Genomic DNA, 23,032 nt, shown 5'->3' with positions numbered 1-23,032 from the left:
ACAAAAAGTTGGTTTCTGCCAATGAATTATTGGCAGTGGCTGATTTTCTACTCGCCGCTTCCACATCCAGGCGCTATAGTATATGCGCAAATAGCCAGCGCGAGTTAACCGCCAGAAATTTGTATGGCGAAAGACATCTAACGCGGGTTTTCTCAAAATTAGGAACTTTTCATGAAAAACTATTTGGTACCGGTTATTTAGGAAGGTGTCCGCTACTACGCCTACCAAATATTTTTTCGATGAAAGTGCTTAATTTTGAGAAATCGAACCTTAGATGCCTTTCGCCATACTGATTTCAGAAAGTTAACTCCTCGTGTGCCGCTGTAATTACGCTCAAAGCAGGCGATTCATTGGTAAATTTAACAATTCTGTACTTTCTACTGAAAATCACTAACTCATTTTCTTAATTTTACCAACGATTCTTTTATTTTCACCAACGATTTTTTTTGTGTATACTCACTCCGCACTTCTAACTTTTCACAGTAAAAAGAGAAAAATGAGGAGTGATAAGTGAGACCTTTCACTTCTCACTTCTCGCTGTAAAAAGTTAGAACCGCGAAGTGAGTAGTAAGACCGTGAGACGTAATATCTCACTCCTCATTTCTTTCTTCTTACTGTGAAAAGTGAGTAGTGTGAAGTGGGTAGTGAGGCTTCTTACGTCTCACTCCTAATTTCTCGAAAAATGAGAAGTTAGTAATGATACGTCTCACTACCCACTTCGCACTACTCACTTTTCACAGTGAGAAGTGGGAAGTAAGTCACACCCTATTTCAAATAACCTATTCGATCAAATGACCTATTCGGCCAAATGACCTATTAGGCCAAATGTCCTATTTGGCCAAATGATCTTGTGATAATGTATGAAAGTATCCTATATGAAGTAGGTATTTCGATTTTTATTTTACGAAGCTTTTTTCACTTTAACGAGTACCCAAATCAGTTGGTTAGCTTCATATTCTAATTATTTATAAATGTATGTTTTGTTCCCGATATAAAAATCATTATGAGAATAAATTTACAAATTCGCGAATTGGAAACACTTTTATTATTATCAGTGTTGACACGGGACGTAGGTGAAACAGTTGAAAACAATAGAGGTAATAAACTATAGAGGAAGATTGTCGCTGTCGTCACTGGCGAAACATCTTTTGCTGGCAAGGATAGGGCACTAAATGTCAACGAAGGAAAAATCAGTACGTTTTGACAGATAGGTACCCAACATGTTTGGGGACAATAACAAAGGGAACCGCAGCGTCAATCGTCCTCTATCCAGTATTTTGCGATCGATAATGGCGGCCGAGTGAATGCCTTTTTGAGATTCAAGAGGTAGAAAATATTTACATATTTCAATCACAGTAGGCCTTGATTCATTGAAAATCATTGGCACTCATCCGGTATCAACAAACAAATGTCAGGTATTTATTTTACGTTATTCCACCATTTGGTAATTTTTTTTGGTAAATTTCATTATTTTCTAGGAATGAAGCAACAATTAAATCAACAAGACAAGCCGCAATCAAGCAATACTTACACTTGCGCTCAATGCTTTACGTGAACATCGACATCTCTTATACTCCCACCTTTCCCACTGACTGTGCACAATAACGTTCTGGCATCACCTGTGCCCTAATACTCCACAAGCAGAGCGGCGTATCCTGTACCTGTAGTATCCTGACTGACTTAAGGCTTAAGCACCTCACCGTAAGGTTGAAAAAGGCCAAATTTGACCTTATGTAGGTAATTAGTGATAGAAACCCTTTAATGAATCCCGTGACAAATATCAGCACAATGACTTTATGCAGTTATTAATGGTTCGTAGCATGTCAATTGTAACAGGTCTAAGGATCAGTAAGTGTCAGTCAGCAGCTGTAAGGATACTTCCGCCGCTCTGCTTGAGGAGTATTGTGGCAGTATCTGTCGGAATGTTATTGCGTACAGTCAGTGGGAAAGGGGAGAGTACAAGATGTGTCGATGTGCAGTGTGCACGCAGATCATTGAGCGTAATGCTTAAAAGTCCCCTTTTAAAGTATTGCTTGATTGGGGGGCGGAGGCGATTGGATAGGGGAAACGGAGTTTATTTGAATGCATCCAGCGTTGTGAACCCAGCCTGATACTACCTGACTATCGCCTCACGCAGGTGTCCGGTTTCAATTTTTTTTCCCTTAGAAAAACATATTATAATCACCATTGATTTGTCAATTTCTTGTGGTTTCATTCCTAGAAAAGAGAATATTATAAAAAAGGATGAAAAAAGTACCAAATCCTTGAACAACATAGAAGAAGTACTTGACATTTGTTTATTTGTTGATACCGGGTGAGTGCCAAAGTTTTTCAATGAATCAAGGCCTACTGTAATTGAAATATGTAAATATTTTCTACCTCTTGAATGTCAAAAGGGCACTCACTCGGCCGCCATTATCGAGCGCAAAATACTGGGGTGACATTGCGGATCTCGAATCGAATCACTCGATTCGTAAGTTTTTGGATTCGATTCGAAAAATTGCGGCATTATCTATTTCGTTCGACTTCATTCAGTAGCAGTACAAGATTTCGAATGCTGCTGTACTAGTTCAATCGAGTATGGTCTGTCAAACGAAATGTAAACAGAGAGAATAAGAGATAGCTGTCTCCGTGTTTAGTATGCCGCCCGCTGGAGAGACAACCTTCAGCGCATGGCGAATGTGAGTAAACAGAGAGAATAAGAGTAATTTCATCTGCGTGTAGCATGTTGCCTGTTGGAAATGACATGTTGAAAATGACATGTTTTCGCAATTTACGATATTGTTACGACACAAATTATAAGTTTTATATTCGAGTGTATGCCACAGATCCAAATTTGAGCTAAATAATTTAAAGCTAAAGAAGGATTCGATAATAAATTACTTTGATGTTTCCATGTATTTTACCCAACTAACATTTAATGTCAATGTAAATGTTATTTCAACTCGTCTATACGGCTTCAAGCTGAATATGTGTGCTATACATATGATCAAGAACTTCTATTCAATGATTTTACCAGCAAATCTGGCGAATCTATTCAGCTGTTTTTGACGTGTCTGCACAACTACTTTACAGCATGTTACACAATTTTGTCTCAATCTTTACTAAACCATTTAGTCATATAATTCGCTTCAATGGCGCTTATTCAGATTTTTTGAATCTGTTAAATAAGTTTTATACAGCCACTGAATTCAATTTGATTAAATATTATTTAAGAGGGAGATTAAATTTCGGAGTTTATTTAATTTTTATTTGTGAAATACCAATTTTGTTGCTATCTAGATTCGAACTCCTGATCTCCTGATTCAATGGCTGCTGCTTTGTCATCACCGTCACTTTGACATATGTAAATAACAAAGAAAATTATGGATGTGCTTCTTCGCATACCCCATAGGTTGTTTTACTAACGCTATTTTCAGATTCATGCTGTATAAACGTTAGGAAGAGGCCTACATGCTGCTTTCAGCACATAAGCTTAAAAATTATGCTTTCAGTATTATTTCAACCATTATTCAAACATCTATCAGCATGTTCTGTTGGCTAACTTTTATGCATCATCAATCGATGAAATTGTTTTTAGGCAACATTGCTAAACGATGCTACTCTGCTGCTAATCGTTTAACAGTAGCCGTCAACAGAAATATTGCTTCTAAATGGCCTGTTTTCTTACACTATCTGTTAGCATTAATGACAGCGCTTTGTCAGTTGCTATAAGAGCAGGTGAATACCTTTGTAGCTGCATTATAGAAATCAATAGCTCATACACAGCTCCGGCAACAAAAATCAAATGTAAACATTGCGGTTTTGACGTTCCATACTGATAAGCTATTAAAAGAAGCAGTATAAGGTTTACTTAAACGTTGAGTAATCTTCAAAGATACTAAAGTTGCCTTAAAGCTTCGTTAGTTCATTTATAGCGTCATTACGCTATATTGTTAGTGCTATAACAACAGCGAAAACGTTTTCGCTGTGAATGCTACTCATCGTAATATGGGAAGTTGCTAACAAGCAACTCAGTTACATACATGAGCTCTTAACCGATAAGCTTTGTTGCTAATTCAGACAGAGCTGTTTTATGACTATATGAAAGCTGCATAAACGATAAAAAATGACTAGCTGATAGATATTTGGGTAATAGTTGAGTTGAAGTTGTAGGGATTATTTGCAGAGGCTTTTCATTTATTCAGCATTGGCTGCTTTTATTCAAATATTATACAGCCAAAGGCTAGAAGTTGAAGCTTTTAGCTCCAAAATTGTTAGTTGGGTAGTTGAATGCACTCGGGTCATCCCATGCGCGCTTTTTTTTAAATTTAACTCATCTATTTTACGTAGATTTTGGAATATACACGTTTATACGCAGATTTTCCTCATAGATTTTTCACGCGATTCAAAAAACCGATTTTAGTTGAAGTCGTTTTTACGCGGATTTCAAGATAATTAGAGATTGCATATTGTCTGGAAACTATAAAAGTAGGTATACTAATGACATTCTTTTCCTCAAGAGACAATAATAAAACATTTATTCTCTTCCCGTAGAGAAATAATAACAAATATAATTGAAAACTTTCAGCAAGAAATAACTCTCGAACAACATTCGAAAGCTATAAAGGTGACGAGTGTTTTTCATTCGACTTGAGTCGTTTTTCAGTGTGCTAACGAGTTTCCATATTGCCAAAACATCTCGTTATTCTTGTACCTCCTCGAGCATACTCGAACGATGAGTCGTTTTCGAGATCGAATCGAAACCCATAATGGCAAACATGTTCGACTCGATAGAATTACGTTCGAATCGAGATGCACAATACCCCTGGATAGAGGACGATTGTCGCTGCGGTTCCCTGCGGTTTGAAAACCCATGGTCAAACAAGAAGCGACTTTGCAAGTCGCGTCTCAGGTAGGCACTTATCCGGATTAAGGCTATGGTGGATTTGATGCTTTCTTTAAAAGTATAGGACCTTACTTGGATTAAAAAACTGGTGGATGTGATCCCTTCTTTAAAAATAGGCGTTTGCTCGGAATTTCAAGAACTTGGAACTCGGGCAGCGGGTGTTCCGGAAGGTGGCAGCGTAGAAGAGCAGTGGACGGCCATCAAGAATGCTTTTATCGAAACAAGTGAGCTGCGAACTCAGCGAAAAGAATGGATTACGGATGTAACCTCGCAGGAGCGTAGAGAAGCAATGGCCGTGATAGAGCGGGCAAGAACCAGAGACGCCAAGTACGAGTCCCGTCAACGGTATTCGGTTCTAGAGAAGGAAGTTAAACGCTGCTGCAAACGGGACAAGCGAGTGTGGGTGGACTTCCTGGCCGATGAAGGGGAGAAAGCTGCAACAACAAAAAGATTTCGAAGAGTTTCCCAAAAATATTCTGGAGAATTTCCGAAGGAAATTCCGAGGAAATTTCGCAGCGCTGCCTGATTTGATTCTGAAGAATTTTCCGTAGAAATTTCGAAGCATTCCTCGAAGAAATTCCGATGTTTCCAAAAGAAATTCCGAAGCGATTCCTGAGGACGTTTCAAAGAATTGCTCAAGGAATTTTCAAGGAGTTTCCAGTAGAAACTTTGAATCGTTTCCCGAGAAGATTCTGTAGAGTTTCCCAAAAAAATCCGAAGAGTTGCCCGAGGAATTTCCAAAGAGCTTTCCGCAAAATTCCTATCCAAAGAAATTACAAAGTGCTGCCCGATTTAATTCCGAAGAGTCTTCCGAGAAAGTCCCTAATAGTTTCCCGAGGAAATTTCAAAGCGCTTCCTGGAGAATTTTCGAAATAAAACCTGAATAATTTCCCCAGAGAATTCGGAAGCGTTTCGCGAGGCAATTCCGATGCATTTTACAAAAGAATTCTGAAAAGTTTTCAAAGGAATTTCCGAAGGGTATCCCGAATACATTATGAAGAGTTTTCCGAGGAAATTCATACCTGACGAAATTCTTAAGCGTTTCCAGAGGAAGTTCAAAAGCTTCCCGTGGAGCGTTTCCAGAGTAAATTTCGAAACGTTTCCGAAGAATTTTCCAGGTTATTCGGAAATGATTCCCCAGGAAATTTCAAAGAGTTTTCCAAAGAAATTCCGAAGGGTTTCCCGAGGAATTTTCGAAATGTTTCCCGAGGAAATTTCGAAGAATTTCGCAAATAAATACCGAACAAAATCCCCACGTATTTCTATAGAGAGATCTCCGCCGAGGACGATCTCCGCGGTGTGTACACCTTTAACGGCAACGAAATAACGTAAAGGTATTTCTTTTTGGTAAGTAACAGTTTGCATACAGTAAGGCAATGGTGGATTTGAATTGTTCTTAGGATGTAGTTGTTTGCCTGGATTGAGGTAATGTTGGATTTGATCCCTTCTTCAAGAGTAGGTGGTTGTTTAGCATCAAGCATCAACATTTGTTTTTCCATTATTTGGAGGTAGGCGTTTGCGTTGAATAAGTCAATGATGGATGTGATCCCTTCCTCGGAAGTAGTTCTGTAGATCCGTTTGTCAGTCCTTCCGAAAAATGTCTACCAGCAGTCTAAATTTATAAGAACCTATCCTCGATTTACTTTATCTATGTGATATAATACATCAATAAATCCTTTCTCTTTCACATTTCCAAATTATGTCCGTTATGCCAAATTACCCGCTCTTTTGTTGCAGTTCAAAATTATGCCACATGGCCGTTATGCCAAATGACGTCATGTCAAATGATTCACACCCATCCGTTTATCATGGGAAATTATACAAATTTTCACGGAGAATTCTATTAATTTCCACGGAAACTGCACTGTGTTCTCCCTTATCTTTCATTGTTTTATACCAGGGCTGCCCAACGTACGGCCCGCGGCTCGGATGCGGCCCTCAGCTACATTTTAGTGGCCCGCGACGTGTAAGAAAAATGACCTCATAATCGGCCCGCCAGCTTTTCTACCTGGATCGAGAAGTTTTTTAAATTATTCATTATTAAATATGTAATTTTTAAAACAAAGCTCGCGCTGCAAAATCAATAATTTGAATTTGAAATGAAAATATTTTACATAATTTGAAATGATTGCATTAAGTGACCCCAAGATACAAGAGGTTGATATGGAACATCACGTTTTACATAAAGATTGGTCAGATGATGATGTTCACGTTGAAAAAAGGAAGGCTGTTTTGCTTAATTTGTTCGGAAAGTTTTCTATATTGAATGAATCCAGCTTTTTACGCTAGCCATAAATCTGGGAAGGGGTGATTCAAACTGACAGATGCCGTGAACTACTTTTATCAGAGCATCATAGTCACCTTTGAATAAAAGTATGTTTAGCAATTTGTCAAAATGTTCGATAGCTTATTCCGTCTCACGGTATTTCAGGTTAATAATATGTACGTAATAATAATTATTCTTTTCAGATTTGCTGCAGCCGAATTGCACATATGTAGGTATTGGAAAAGCGTACAAACACACTACCTATGATACAGTGTATGCTCTACGACTTCTATTCGAATCAGTTCCCCGGATTCATAAGAAATGCTCTTTATTCTGGCAACCCATCATTGTTATTCGAATAAGTCTCTAGAACTGACATATGTAGCTGGAAAATTAAATCGCTTACAAAAATCGGTTATCGAAAATCGACGTTCTCCGCGTTCCACTGCATGAACACTATATGCGCTGAACAGCATCAGATACCACATTCACGTAAATTGTAGACCACCTCACTCTGGAGATTAAGATTACCAACCATTGTTGCGATTACTGTCTAAATGATCTCATGAATAGAATATGTCTTGTTTTAATCAATTCCAGAACGAGGTAAAAGGGCCAAACGTGCCTACAGTTGAGAGATAAGTTTGCTCTTCAAATTTGGGTAGTCTTCGGCATTCTCTAAAGGCAAATGGCATTCACAGAAAAGCACCATTCGAAACCATCGTACTCGTACCCTTCGACCATCCTTGAAATCCGCGTCCCTAGTGACGTCGAACGATGAGCAATCGCCAAAATAACGACTCGTGCGCTACTCGACTTAGTAATATGTATTAGTAGTAGATTTTCAGAAACAGTAGATTTTCAGGAAAGTTATGAATTTATCGATCTGACGAGGTTAACGTGAAGAAAATCTTTGCATAATTAGTTAGTTGCGAGTTGAAACAATGTTGCAATATTTTGAGGGCGCCTTTTTTTAAAGATTGAAGTCTGATACCGTTCCGCCATGACTTGCTCCAAGGGTGCTCAATAATAGTACGAGGTCAGTAGCTCTTGAATAGGCTAAAAAAGAAAAAAATCGTTTAAAACGTATCAAATTAGATCAAATTGAAATAGAATATGAAAAGAATAAACAAGTTGACGTTTCCATGCCTAAACAATATTTTTCAAAATAACAAAGCATACTTTGATGAAATTATAAAAATTATAGTGGACACAGCAAACGTCAGAAGGGGTGATTCAAAATTTATAGCATGACCTGCGTAAAAAGCTGGATCCAAGCATTCTATGAAATATGGTATGAAAGCGCTCAAGTAGGAAACAAAAGTTTATAGAACTTCAAAGGTTTCAATTTAAATTTTCATTTGTTGATTCAAATTGTACCAATGGATTATTAGCTTTGCTGCGTCGCAAAAAAAAATAAAAATGACAGTTGTGCGTTGCTTCCGTATCGAGTGGTGTGCCCTCAAAAACGCGAGCACTTTGAAACTTGGATTCTGTCAGGAGTGACCTTAAAGCAACAAACTCTCTTTACTCAAGCTAAAACGAAGTCAGAAAATGCAGTACGGGCCATTTTTGCAGTTAATAATTTTTTGCAAAACGGATCAACCTTTCCAGGACAGAGAACTTGTTGAGGAATGAATTTCGGTTGTTGCTCACATTGTGTCCTAAGGAAACAACCTCCTTCAGTAGCATTAGTTTGTGCGGAATACGATGAAGAGTAAAAGTTCTCGCAGAAGATATGAAAGCTACGTTACGTGAAAAAGCCGCCTGTTTCATATTCTACTCTCTCGCAAACGATGAAAATACTGACGTGAAAAACGTGGCAAAGGTGGCTGTCTTCATAAGGTCATTTTCAAATGACAGAGAAATTGGCGGCTTTGATGATGATTTCTCAATGCAGGGAACAACTAACGGGAAAAACCTTAAAGCTGTTAAGACCTGTGTAAAGGATCTTTTTTATCTTCCAAAAACTTAAGTGACCTTACGATGATGGAGCACCAGCAATGACAGGAAAGAATAATGGCCTTGTGATAATTCTAAGCAAGGGAAAGTAATCACATAGGTACGGCGATATTTCCCTGCCATTGCACCAAAAAAAATCGATAGGCAAAAACGATCAATATTCCTCAAGTATTGACGCTCGTTATTAAGACAATTAACTTTATCAATGTTTCAAGGGAATTCAACCCCCACCAATTATAAATTATGTTGACGGAAATGAAAGCAGAATACGGAGACTTGCTGTATTATTGCGAATTTCATTGACTAAGTCTTGGTTGAGAAATTGTTTTCTTTTCGAATGAAAATTGCACTATTTATTTTCTACAAGATAAAGGAAACCACTGCCCGAGCTGAATGATTCTGAATAGATGAGTGATGACTTTTCTAGCAGATATCGCCAAACATCTTAATGACTCTTGGCACAGTGGGTTGCTGAAATCTGGTACATTTATTTCATCCTGTTGAAAACAGTTCATGCAAATGTGCTAACGAAATTTCCATTTTTTAACATCCGGTAAACGTTGTAAATAATTTAATTTAATGTTTCAAATGGATCTCTAATGCAATGACTAATACAAAATAAACAAAAAATATTGTTTGAACGCATATAAATCGTGTTTAGTTTTTCTGAAAAAAAACAATGATTGTATTTTACATATTTAAAAAGTAATGTACAAAATATTTTCTGGCCCGCCAGCAACTGTGAATTTCAAAAATTGGCCCGTGGCTTGAAAAGGTTGGGCAGGCCTGTTTTATACCCTTCACTAGAAAATGCACGGCCTATCATTTCATATTATCATTTCTACTGAAGGCTTTGCCATTTTATGAGAATGATACCCGGAGATCCAGATTCTTTCCCATCTGATGAAGAATCGATCGAATTAGCATTATGCGCCTCCACTTACAAGGTTACACTAGAATCATTTGTGAATATTTACCTACCTAAAATTTAGCGCTTCATTGAATGTTTACACGTCCTCCATGATACATGCATCATTATTGTTCATAATTCACAATTACACTCTTCAGTACGATAACTCATTTTCCTCCAGCAGCAGGACGAAGTCCCCGCAGAAACCGTCTCGTTTGCCAATGGTGAAAATTTTCCCTACCGCGAGGATTTATCCGACTATAACTTTGCCAAGTACGCGGCCACGTACTTCGCCAACAATGCGTCTTATCAGTTCAGCAAGCGCAAGCTTAAATCCTCGCTGTTAGACTTACCCAGTCCGGCCGACATCATTTCTGCACAGGTCAGTAGCCAAATGTGAATTCTGTAGCGCGATTTTTGCGTGATAATGCTTTTTTTTGGAACGCACAGGCACTATGGATTACTATTCTACGTTTCATGGGCGATATGGCGGAGGCGCGATACGAAGAAGATAATGAGCAAGCTAAAAACAGGCCCGTTATGCAGAAGTTGACCGTCACGCTGGGGCGCAATTTCGCTAAAACAAAAGACTTTCAGGCTTTTCAGCAAAAGCTATCTGAGCACGAGCGGAAGTTGATTCACCGAACGTTGAAACGGAAAACAAAGATACCGTCTGAGCTGAAAGCGATAGTTGAGAATACGGATGAAATTTCGGATTATCAGGAATTTTTAAACAATAGAAGCTCAAACCTTGACAAGCTGCATTTTATAATTGGGCATGGTATTCTGAACAAGCAGCTTAGAGATGAGATCTACTGTCAGATTTGCAAGCAACTGATGAACAATCCGAGCTCTACGTCATATGCAAAAGGGTGGATCTTATTGTCACTGTGCGTTGGGTGCTTTCCACCATCGACACGGTTTGAAAAATATTTGAGATGTTTTATTCGCGAAGGTCCCCAGTTGTATGCTCCGTTCTGTGAGCACAGACTTGATAGAACGGTTCAGAATGGAGCTCGGCGACAGCCTCCATCTTGGTTGGAGTTGCAGACTACCAAAACCAAGAAGCCGATAGTGGTTTCCGTCACAATGATGGATGGTTCTAGTAGGAATGTAGACATCGATTCAGCTACGACGGCGGAAGAGATGTGTGCAAAGCTAGCGAATGGCATTGGATTGAAGGATGACTTCGGATTCTCTATTTTTGTGATGCTACAAGATAAAGTTTTGCCGTTACAAAGCGGACGAGAGTTTATTATGGATGCCATATCTAATTGTGAGCAGTATGAGAAAGAGCAGGGAGGAAATGAACGCAATGCTGTCTGGAAGATATTCTTCCGAAAGGAAATGTTTGTACCGTGGCATGATCCAGCTTTTGATGCGGTTGCTACTAATTTGATCTACGCTCAGATTGTACGGGGATTCAACCTAGGGGAGCTGATTAGCACTTCCGATAAAGATATTGCTATGTTGGTAGCTTTGCAGTACTACGCAGAATACGGACATGAGATGAATGTAAAGACACTGCAAGAGCGTTTGAAGGATTATTTGCCAAGGAACCTAATTAGACCAGATACTACAGCCCGTTGGTTGCAGTTGATTGAAATGGCATTCAAAAGAAGCCGCTGTGTAAAGGAAGGCTTACAGAGAATAGTTGCAAAGGAAGACATTGTTCTGTTTGCCAAACTTACATGGGGTATGATGTTTTCGAGATTTTATGAAGCTGTTCAAACTGATGGAACTAAACTCCCGTCCAGTAATGTGATGATTGCGGTTAATTGGTCTGGCGTTTACTTTGTCGATGATCAGGAACAGGTTTTAGTGGAACTATCGTATCCGGAAATCGTTCAAATGGAAGGCGATGAAGGTGGTGATTCAAGTGAAGTCGGGACGCTCTACATTAGTACTATCCAAAAGGAAGACTATGTGTTCAAATCGTTCGAGGCAAAGCCTCTCACTGATCTAGTAAATTACATTTTGAGGGAGTTGCGTAATAGAAGTATATATGCGGTGGCTGTTCGTACCCACAGTAGCGAAGAACAAACGGAATCGATGTTGAGCTTGCTGAAAGGTGATTTAGTAACACTGGGACAAGGATTCACGGGAGAATCGATTTTGGCCGAGGACGCCACTTGGGGTTATGGAGAGTCGAATGGAAAAACCGGTTACTTCCCGACTGAAGTTATTTACGTATTACCAACCATCATGCCTCCATCAGCAACTGTATTGAGTCATTATAGAGTAAGTGATTTTTCTATGGGTGCAGCGCAATGCATGGTGGTTTTGTAATTCTGCATGTATTTATCATTACAGAGAGAAGGTGTGCTTAAACCTAGGAAGCATGCCACTCCGAATTACAACACAATTCAAAGAAGGCGAATGTACACTTTGCAGAGATACGCTTCAGAATATTTCAGAGCACCGATCAGGTACGTAAGTTATATAAGTTCAAACAGTTCTGCGGTTATTTAAAAATTTACAGTAATACAAGAAAGCTATGACAAATTTGTTTGTTGCTCACAATTGAACAACGTCGCAACTTCATAATAAAAAATAGTGGTTGCTACACACTAAGATTTTTTAAATTCGCAAAATCGGGTAGGTACTGTCTGCCGGTACTCTCATATCAGTCCCGTATTGGTTTTTCGCATACTGAGATAATAGCCGATGAAGTCTCAAAACGCATTTTCCATGCAAAACTTTCGAAAAATCTAATAAATTCAGACATTCTGCGATCTGGTTGAAATTTTGCTGAGTCATTCCTCATTCAATGAGTTAATGCAAAACGATTCAAATCAATGAAAAAATAATAAAATTTGGAGCAATCCACTTATGTAAATTCTTAATGGGACTGGTATGCGGGTACATTCAATATGGGACAAGGTTGGTTTGGTATTTTTTCACATTTCTCCCGAACAAAGTCTCATTTTTTATCATGTTATGTGGAAGTATGATACAATTAAATGCTATTCACGGTGTTAACTCAAAAGTGGCGAAAACCGAAATGGGACTGATATGCGAGTAGCGGCTGTGTCGTAACAAAGTAAATTTCAAAAATTATTTTCTGCATAGAATGTCATTTATTCCTGATTATCAGCAACATATATATTTTTCTAATCACAGCAACCGAACATTTACTGAGATCTTGGCAAGAATCATGTTTGCAGAAACTCAGTTTTGAAATGTCAGCATGAGCATTGCATGATGACCGTACATTTCGTAGTTTCTACTCCGTGATTGACCAGACGAATCGCAATTGCACAGGGAACCAATGGATTGGAGCATGGGATTTGCTCTCCAACCTCAATTTGCACAGTCCGAGAGCTCTAGTATATTTTTGAATGGTCGGTAACGGCGCTGGCCACGTCGTCACTATCTATCGGGGATGGGAAGGAATTGATGATGCAATCACTCGCCCACTGCAAGCCGAGAACACCTCTGCACTCGCCACGAGTTTTTTTCGCTCATTCCGAATTCTAACAGTTACCTGCTAGAGCTAATATGGTTGTTGATGTACAATAGACGAATTTCGCGCCAACTCGACCAGCGGTTGGCAGCACCATCTCAGAATCGAATGAAACTTGGTGGGATAAGATATGGTATACGGCAGTGAACGGACTGCTTTGTCTCTTTTTCGCTGCAAAGAAAATTGAAAACAACAAGGCCAGTAAACGTCAAATTTCATGAAGAACGAAAGAGAAAGAGATTCTTCTGAGCAGTGCCCTATTTCTAAGCCACTCTGCATACTTAGTTTTTCAAAAATTGTCAAGAGTAACATTTGATGAGGGCCTATTTTTTTCATTGATTTTTTAAAAAATCGATGTGGCTCTAAAATTACAAGACTTACAAAAAGTGTTGTATGGCGGACTGTCGTGAAATTCCCAGAAGTTTTTTGGAAAAATATCCAAAAAAAATAAAAACCGATTTCTACACTGAAAAAAATTGGTTTTAGAAATTAAAATCGATATTACAAAAAAACCTTATCTTTGAAATCGATGAAATTTCTTCTGCAGATAGGTATTTTAATTATCTAACTTTTCTGGGAATAATGTTCCTGTGACATATTTAAGGAAAAAAAGTTTTTCTTTAAATATGTCACAGGAACATTATTCCCAAATATGTAACAGGAACATTATTCCCAGAAAAGTTAGATAATTGAAATACCTATCTGCAGAAGAAATTTCATCGATTTCTAAGATGAGTTTTTTATGTAATATCGATTTTAATTTCTAAAACTAATTTTTTTTTTCAGTGTAGAAATCGGTTTACAATTTTTTGGATATTTTTCCAAAAAACTTTTGGGAATTTCACGACAGTCCGCCATACAACACTTTTCTGTAAGTTTTGTCATTTTAGAGTTAAATCGATTTTAAAAAAATCAATGAAAAAAAATTAGGCCCTCATCAAATGTTACTCTTGACTATTTTTGAAAAACTAAGTATGCAGAGTGCCTTAGAAATACCATATCTGTATGCCCACCAAGTTTCATTCGATTATGAGATGGTGCTGCCAGCCCCATAGAAGACTTGGCGCGAAATTCGTCAATAGAAGTTGGAAACGGTATGAAAGACCATATTTCAGTTCTAGCGATTGCTTGGACATAAAAATAATTTATTGTAAACCTATTCCATTTTTTTTAGAGAATCAATTCCATTGCCGCTAGAGCCCAATCGACAAAAGATCGTACATGATGTCATATAAGTCATATGTCAAAGCAGAGTAGTATACGTACTCTCTTATACAACTTGTACACCACCTCCCCTTTAGCATCATATACGAGTTTGTGTTGTTTGGGAGAGTCTTACAATATTTGAAGCCAACATTTCTAGACCAACAACTATAGGTTTAATCTTGAATTAATAAATTTACCACTGTCTGAAGAAAATTTAATGAATGAGGAAAATTCTTCAAAATTATACATAATTCAAAATTAGCACATTCTCTCCCTTCAGAATGGATGACATTCGGCAAAATAAAATAAAGTTATTTTCTAGAATACAATTGAAAAAATCATCCTACATTAGGTTTTCTGTATGAAATAGGATAATAGCGTTATATAACTTGTGAACGAACACATTAATTAACACATTACTATGAAAAATTCATTCATTATATGTACCGTCGTTCGGGGTGACATTGGGCCTAGGGGGCAAGATTGGGCCAAAAACGAAAAATGTTTCAACTGCTAATATCTCAGAAACTGTTACGAATTTTGATCAAAACTTCAAACGGTTCAAAATTGTAGTAAAATTCACGTCTAGGAAATCACAAAACAAACTCCAAGAACTAATTGTGCTCGTACCATAATGCTTGGAATTTGAATGTAAAACTATTGATTGAATGAACCCGTATTAAAATAGTGTCAGTAATGCCCCACAAATCTATTACATAACTAGTTATTAGATCGATGGATACCTGGTTATCATGTTACGACAATCTTTTGTTGTTTTATCGATTTTATTTTATTTATCTATTTTATGCATATTTATATAGCGGTTCTGGTTTTTCGTAGCAACGAGCAATGCACGCTAAAAAGGGGTGAGATTGGGCCAAGCCTTTGGTTGATTTGACATACATAGTTGGTAAGAACCGTAATGTAGGCAATTATTTTTAATGAACGATTGAATCGTTGAATCGTCACTGCTGAACTACATTGTACTTGGCCCAATGTCACCCCCTGTGAGGGGTGAGAATGGGCCAATTTTAAACAACATATAACTTTGAAGAATTTCCCTCATTAAATATTTTTTCCCCACACTGTGGTAAACTTATTATTCAAGCTTGTACCAAACTAATTAAAACTTGAATCCAATGTTAACTACTAGAGCTTTGTAACATTTACTTAGAGCATACCACATTTTGGCCCAATGACACCCCCGTAGACGGTACGTATATGTTGTTCACCTCTTCACCATTGCAACGCTCATTTTACTAAAAGGATTAAAAGGCTTTCGCGAAGCATGACGATTAATAAAAAATATAGATTAATAAACGGTAGGTAATTAGAGAGATGATTATCAGTTTCTGTGAAGTATTGAATGGATTTTGATTACGGATTGATTGTTTTCGAAAACAATATTTGCGAAGAGCGAAGCTGTCGAATCTGATGTTTATTTTCAACTAGCTGTATATACCCGACCTTGCTCGGAATCGCCAGTTTGATTCGCATTTTGTTTACAATCGGAATATGATAAAACCAGTTGGTCACCAGGGTAATTGTATTATGTTTTTAATACTTCATCGTTTGACTTGACATACAGACTTCACGTTTGAGAACGGATTTTTAAAGAAAGGAACAAACCCACCATTCCGGGAAAACACCTACTTGTAAAAAGGAAACACATTCGCCATTGCCTTATTCCGGGAAAAGGCCTATTTTTAAAGAAGGGTTCAATCCCAGTATCGCCTTATGCCGGGCAATGGCTATGGCTTCCTTCAGGGGTATGTCTTTTTCTTAGAAATTCCATATTCGGAAAAACATTATTTTTGTTTAAAAGTCCTTTTTGGGGAAATGTTATTTTCGGGAGAATGTTATTGTCGAGGATTTGAAAATTTTAAGGAATTCGGGTAATTAGTTTGTGGGGAATTTTACAATCTAAAGAACCACGGATGAATCAAAGAATGGGGGAATTGAAATCATGTCTAACGTCCATTATGCCTAACATACATTATGTCTTGCGTTTTTATGCATAACATACTCATGCATAACCTCGCACTCGACACCACCCACACACCTTCCCTTTTCCCAATGACCGTCCCACCTCATCTATAATCGTCTGCTAAGAATACTGAATATGTGACCTATTGTTGGTGTAAATCAATTGAAGGGCTCAGATGGTTCAGTACCAGGAGAGCTGTTTAAACACGGTGGCGAGGCACTGGCTGGACTAGGTAATTATCAAGGTTTGGGAAGATGAGGCTCTGCCGCAGGTGTCGTGTGTCCCATCTACTAAAAGGGCGATAAGCTGGATTGTAGCAACTACCGCACAATCACATTGCTGAACGCCGCCTACAAGGTACTCTCTCAAATGTTATGCCGCCGACTAGCACCTATTGCAAAAGAGTTCGTGGGGCAGTACCAGGCGGGATTTAAGGGTGAACGCTCTACTACAGACTAGGTGATCGCCGTACGTCAGGTATTGCAGAAATGCCGTGAATACAACGTGGCCCACACATCATCTATTTATGGACTTCAAAGCCGTATATGATACAATCGATCGGGACCAGCTATGTCAGATAATACACGAAAACGGATTTCCGTTTGGATGATAAGGTTGATCAAGGCGACGATGGATCGGGTGAAGTGCGTTTTTCGAGTATCAGGGGTATACTTGAGTGTCATCGAAACGCGTAGAGGATTACGGCAAGGTGATGGTCTTTCGTGTTTGCTATTCGACATCGCTTTGGAGGGAGTAAAACACTGGGCAGGGATTGGCACAGGTGATACGATTTTCACGAAGTCCGTCCAGTTATTTGGTTTCGCCGACGACATTGACATTATGGCACGCAACTTCGAGAGGATGGAGGAAGCCCACATCAGACTGAAAAGCGAAGCTAAACGGATTGGACTAGCCATCAACACGTCGAAGGCGAAGTACATGGTAAGAAGAGGCTCAAGAGAGGACGACGTAAGCCACCCACCACGAGTTTCTAACGGTGGCGACGAAATCGAGGTGGTTGAAGAATTCGTGTACTTGGGCTCACTGGTGACCTCCGAGAACGATACCAGCAGAGAAATTCGGAGACGTATCATGGCAGGAAATCGAGTTCGCCGCCGTACCAAACTGACTACAGTCGACTCGATGTTCTATATCTTGATATCTTTCCCTATGTCAATGGTTTGCTTGGTCCCTTCAATCTACATTTTTGCTGTCCACATCTCGATATCCTCCCTATCTCTCTATCTCGATGTGTTTGATTATATTTTGTTATGGATTCACTCTCCTTCTGTCGATATGTTGAAATTTTTAGGCTGCTAGATCATTTTTAGACAATAACAAACACATCAACAACCAGAAATGACATATATTTTGTTGTCGTTTTTCATAGTAACGAGCTTTTTTGAATCTAGTACCCATTTCAATGTTTCTTCCATTCGATCTCTCCCTATCTCGATGGTCGCTTCAATATCGAGATGTTGAGAGGGGACTGTATCTACAAAATGCTTATTAGACCGGTAGTTCTCTACGGACACGAGACCTGGACGATACTCGTGGAGGACCAACGTGCACTGGGAGTTTTCGAAAGGCAGTTCTACGTACAATCTATGGTGGAGTGCATATGGCGGACGGTACGTGGGGGAGGCGAATGAACCACGAGCTGTATCAGCTGTTGGGAAAACCATCTATCATTCACACCGCGAAAATCAGAAGACTGCGGTGGGCCGGGCACTTAGCCAGAATGTCGTTTATACTAAATTGATCGTTTTATACTAAATTGGTCGATTTCTAAACAACACCTGACCATAATTACCTCTCGTATTCCAAATGACCCTCCCAACCTATATAATTACTAGAGAAAACGTATTCTAAATATGGTTGAAATCGATCCATGCGTTAAAAAGTTATACAAAACTGTTCGTTTCATAATTACCTTCCTCACTCCCTTTGTGACACTCTGATCCAGTTTAATATCGTCTACATTAGACGGAGAATTTGTGTTCCAAATTTGGTTGGAATCGGGGTTCAGCAGTTCCACTGAGTTGATCAAATACTAAACAAAACCACTTCACTCACAATCTCCATCTCTTCCAATGACCCTCTCACCATCACATTTCCAAAATTAAGAGTGGAAACATTTTTCGTTTTTGGCCCAATGTCACCCATAACGACAATAATTTAAGGAACATCCCATTTATTGCCACTTAGATATCCGTTACGGCATTACAGAAATTCTCAACAGAAAAGATTTCTGATCTTTGGTTCCCAAATCAGACTGGGAACGTTTGACGGCTTAATTTTATTAGAAAATATAGAATTTGGCAGAGAAAGTCCCCATTTGCCACGCTGCGTGATCACACCAATAGTCAAGGCAGGTCCAGCCCCGAATTTAGGCTTTGTCGAGCGTTGCTATTACGTGCTGCTCTTTCTCTTTCGCATCGTTAATCCTGGAAGGGTATGAAGGGCAGGGCATGTTGCAAGAATTCCGGACAGCAACCCTGCAAAAATGGTGTTTGCTTACGACCCGGCAGGTATAAGTAGACGTAGAGCGTAGCGAGCGAGGTGGGCTGACCAAAACGACTTGGCGAGCGTGGGGCACAAGCGAGTATGGAAAGCTGCGGCCTCGAACCGTGTATTGTGGCGTCAAATTGTTATCTGTTTAGATGTTAACTAAATAAATTAAATTAAACGAGTGGTACTGAAGAAGCTTTAAACTACGTAAATTCGAAGACTGTAAAGGCTTCATATGAGAAAATGATTTTTTTTTTCCAAACTAAATGGAAATGTACAGTCCAAAACCTATATACAAAATATGGGTTCAATATTTTTCGATGCGCATCAGGGCTAGGCACTGATAAATGTTTTACATTAGAATCGCTCAATACAAATAAATAAATAAATAAATAAATAATTTAATTATTATTTCTTTCACCAGTTTGGCATCGTCATCTGCAACATTAAACAGTGTTAGAAAATCAACATCTGAGGAACTTTGGAAGCACACTAGGGAGCCAATGAAAGCACCGCTATTGCAGAAACTACATCAAGATAAAACCAGAGCCGATACGGCGGTTGCAGTGTTCACGTGGATTTTGAAGGTAAAGTAGTGAAATGTGGCAAGCATTTACACAGTTGAAACACTGTCAATTTGATTTACAGTACATGGGAGACCTGCCAAAGGGACGTGAGATGGTTGATACAGACATGATTTTCGGTCCAGCATTGAGCGATGATCTTCTGAGAGATGAACTATATTGCCAGATCATGCGGCAACTCACTGATAACCACATTCAGATCAGTGAAGAACGTGGCTGGGATCTTCTTTGGCTCGCAACCGGAGTAATGCTTCCGAGTCAACAAGTACTGAAGGAACTGTTCGAGTTCCTTAAGACCAGAAAACATCCAATCGCTACAGAATGCCTCCAGAGAATTCAGAAAACCTTGAAACTTGGTCACAGAAAATACCCTCCCTACATAGTGGAAGTAGAAGCTATCCGTGTACGAACGGTGGAAATCTATCATAAGGTTTATTTCCCAGATGATACGGATGAAGCTTTCCAGATAGAGTCATCTACCAAGACCAAAGACTTGGTGCAGACGATCACCAAGCGGTTGGAGTTGAAGTCAAGTGAAGGTTTTAGTTTGTTCATCAAGATCGGCGATAAGGTGTTCTCTATTCCGGAGGAGTACTTCATCTTCGACTTTATCTACGAACTGATGGAATGGATACGGGAAACTCTTCCATCCAGGTCAAACGATAATCGTATTCAGTGTGAGTATCAGCTATTCTTCATGAAGAAGCTGTGGATCAATGTGGTTCCAGGAAAGGACCCATGTGCAGATGAAATGTTCTATTTCTATCAGGAGGTGCCGAAGTTTTTACAGGGGTACTATAAAGTATCCAAAAATGAGGCAATAGATCTGGCCGGGTACATTTTCTGGGCTACTTATGAAGAGGCGGACATACAGCTACTGCATAAATCATTCCCTGAAATGATGTTATCGCTGGTTCCAGAAGATGCCATCAGAATGCAAAAGGCTGATCAATGGAAAAAGGATATCGTTGCTAGAGTTAATTCCTTGAATGGAATAAGTCAATCAACGGCAAAGTTGGAGTTCCTTAAGATTGTTCACAACTTTATCATGTTTGGTTCTACTTTTTTTGTTACTAAACAGACTACGGATCAAAACCTTCCAGAAACGCTGCTGATTGCTATCAATAAACAAGGGTTCAATTTGATCGATCCACGCACAAAAGTAAGATTGGCGTAATACGAATAATTCCTTGATTCCAGTTGTAAATATTGAGTACTTTCAGGACCTATTAGCGCAGTATAGCTACATGGAGCTTAATTTTTGGAGTTCGGGAAATACTTATTTCCACATCAAGTTTGGCAACATGATGGGATCATCCAAACTACTTTTGGAGACCAAACAAGGCTACAAAATGGACGACCTTTTGACGTCTTACATTCGCCACTTCAAAACTCAAGCGCAACGAAACTAGATCTTTCTATTCCTGTTTATCATTAGGTTTTATTTTCAATAAAGGTATAGTTAAAAAATTTATAAGTATCCCAAAACCTTTGCTTCGGCTACGAATGCGATCAGTCCATTGAGTGTTTCTTCGGCGTTTGGAATAATCTGGGCGGCTGGAAGTACGAATCCAGTGGATCCGGTGTCGCGGAATTCGAATGTGTATGATAACTTGGTGCCATGGACTCCCATGAAATAGTCGTTGGTGCTGCCAGAGGTGACGTCTGAAATCATATTTGATTAATGATTATGTTCAAAATTCAAAGCATGACGCAGAAACTTACACAGAAGCTGTGCACTATTTCCGTAAGTGTAAGTAGTACCATACGTAGCTTGAATGGCAGAAGCAGTTCTAGCAGCTATTTGCTGTAGATCAGCATTGTTGGCCGGAGCCGGGGCACCAGTAAATCCGAACGGAGTTAATAGGTACTGACCATAGGAGTGGAATGAAAATTGAACATCAATTTTATCAGCAACTGTAGCGTAATAATTGGCCATGGCCAGCGTTTCTGGCTCGGAGAATGCGGTCGGTCCAGAGAAGGTATCGGAACAGGCATTCGTTGAGGCTCCTCCATCTAAAAGTTTGATTTGAAGCATGTGGGTCACAATAACTGATTATCAGCATTACTACTTACTTCTCCAGTTGTAATCGAAGTTCCTATTGGGATCGGTTCCAATGCACAAAACACTAGATGGCTGACGAGTTTTCCTCCACATTCGGTTCTATTTTGAAAGACAATTTTACTTGCCGCTATAATATAATACCTTTACAACTTACGCTATCCCTACTGAACTCGTATCCATCGGGATTGGCCATTACAATGAAGTACCAATCGTAGTTTTGAGCCAGATCCACTACAGATGCACTGGTGGAAGTCAACAGTTCATTCAGAAGCCAGGTGGCAGTCGCTGAAGCAATCCATTCTCGAGCATGGATGTTCGCTTCGATGAATATACCTGGATTGTTGGCCTTCTGTGACAGTTTTACAGCTACCAGATCACGGCCTTCGAAAGATTGTCCGTAAACTGTTTTGGTCAGCACATTTGGGTATCTTCCGACCAGTTCGTCCAACCAAGCATAGATCTGGTTCGTGGAGTAGTAGTCGGTCCATCCGAAATTCCGTGCACTTTTTGCAGGGCGCTCTTCGTCAACAACTCTGAAAGACTCTTTTTGCATTATCATGAGGTTTAATATTCAGTATCGGTCTTACTGTTGGAAATTCTTTATTATCAATCGTGTTTTCAGATTCAGCCTGTTAGACAATTCCTCGAAATCAGCGTACTTATGCGGAGGCACAACGATTTCTAGCTGCATGTTGATTTGCACAGGCGAATCCCAAAATATGTAGCCATCCGGGCGATCTTCTAAATACTGCAATGTCTCTAGTTGCTGCTCAGATGCGACATATACCTCATACACACGATAGTTATCGAAGCGAGCTTGTTCTGCGAAGGCAGAACAAACAGCCACAGCAAAGAGCAATAAAAGACTTCCACGGTTCATAGTTCGTATGACACTGTAATTTTGATCTCTTAGAGTAAGCCTTTTATAGAACTCTTGCATATACGGCATTAGATTGTTGTCTATGATTGGCAATCAGTAGCAGTTGTAAATCTATGGAGATAAGGGTGTGAAATACGTGTAAACATGACGTGTGGGAAATATTTGGGAACATATCATTTGGTGATATGCTCAATTAGGTATATTTCGATTACAGACTTGTCGAAAAGTAGAAGTCAGAAGTTCAAACGCATTTACAAGACTGCAGGTTATTGAAAAAAAATGCCTTATATTAAAATATATCAAAAAG

The 23,032-nt window shown here is 39.1% G+C and overlaps 2 protein-coding genes across 3 annotated transcripts in view; one reads left to right on the top strand and one right to left on the bottom strand.

The window, feature by feature from the left end:
• Positions 1–21,192, top strand: part of LOC134213004 (myosin-VIIa-like) — a 48,686-nt gene extending 27,494 nt beyond the window's left edge. The window contains exons 8-13 of one of the 2 annotated variants that reach the window (XM_062691450.1): positions 10,211–10,408; positions 10,477–12,267; positions 12,340–12,455; positions 19,621–19,783; positions 19,845–20,942; positions 21,004–21,192. In XM_062691450.1, the coding sequence (XP_062547434.1) occupies positions 10,211–10,408; positions 10,477–12,267; positions 12,340–12,455; positions 19,621–19,783; positions 19,845–20,942; positions 21,004–21,192 (3,555 nt within the window). Of the gene's footprint in view, positions 1–10,207; positions 10,409–10,476; positions 12,268–12,339; positions 12,456–19,620; positions 19,784–19,844; positions 20,943–21,003 lie in introns of both variants that reach the window. The other variant, XM_062691449.1, reaches the window with a different exon arrangement.
• A 29-nt stretch (positions 21,193–21,221) lies between these two features.
• On the bottom strand, positions 21,222–22,818 carry LOC134213007 (zinc carboxypeptidase-like). Its single transcript, XM_062691451.1, has 5 exons — positions 22,433–22,818; positions 22,000–22,378; positions 21,857–21,944; positions 21,506–21,796; positions 21,222–21,445 (listed from the first exon to the last, which is right to left on the bottom strand). Exons 1-5 carry the CDS (start codon positions 22,792–22,794, stop codon positions 21,252–21,254), a joined length of 1,314 nt encoding a protein of 437 aa, XP_062547435.1. The 5' UTR covers positions 22,795–22,818; the 3' UTR covers positions 21,222–21,251.
• Positions 22,819–23,032: the final 214 nt, after the last annotated feature.

The sequence above is a fragment of the Armigeres subalbatus genome, chromosome 2 (assembly GCF_024139115.2).
Source record: "Armigeres subalbatus isolate Guangzhou_Male chromosome 2, GZ_Asu_2, whole genome shotgun sequence".
In the NCBI taxonomy this organism is placed as follows: Eukaryota; Metazoa; Arthropoda; class Insecta; order Diptera; family Culicidae; genus Armigeres; species Armigeres subalbatus.
This window is presented reverse-complemented; position numbering and strand designations above follow the sequence as displayed.

Bases quoted from the DNA above. Each gene is read 5' to 3' on its own strand.
- LOC134213007 (XM_062691451.1), bottom strand. From the start codon at position 22,794: ATGCCGTATATGCAAGAGTTCTATAAAAGGCTTACTCTAAGAGATCAA. The intron at 22,379-22,432 runs GTAAGACCGATA...AGAGTCTTTCAG, and splicing joins ATAATAAAGAATTTCCAACA to AGTTGTTGACGAAGAGCGCC. The intron at 21,945-21,999 runs GTAAGTTGTAAA...CTTTCAAAATAG, and splicing joins ACGAGTTCAGTAGGGATAGC to AACCGAATGTGGAGGAAAAC.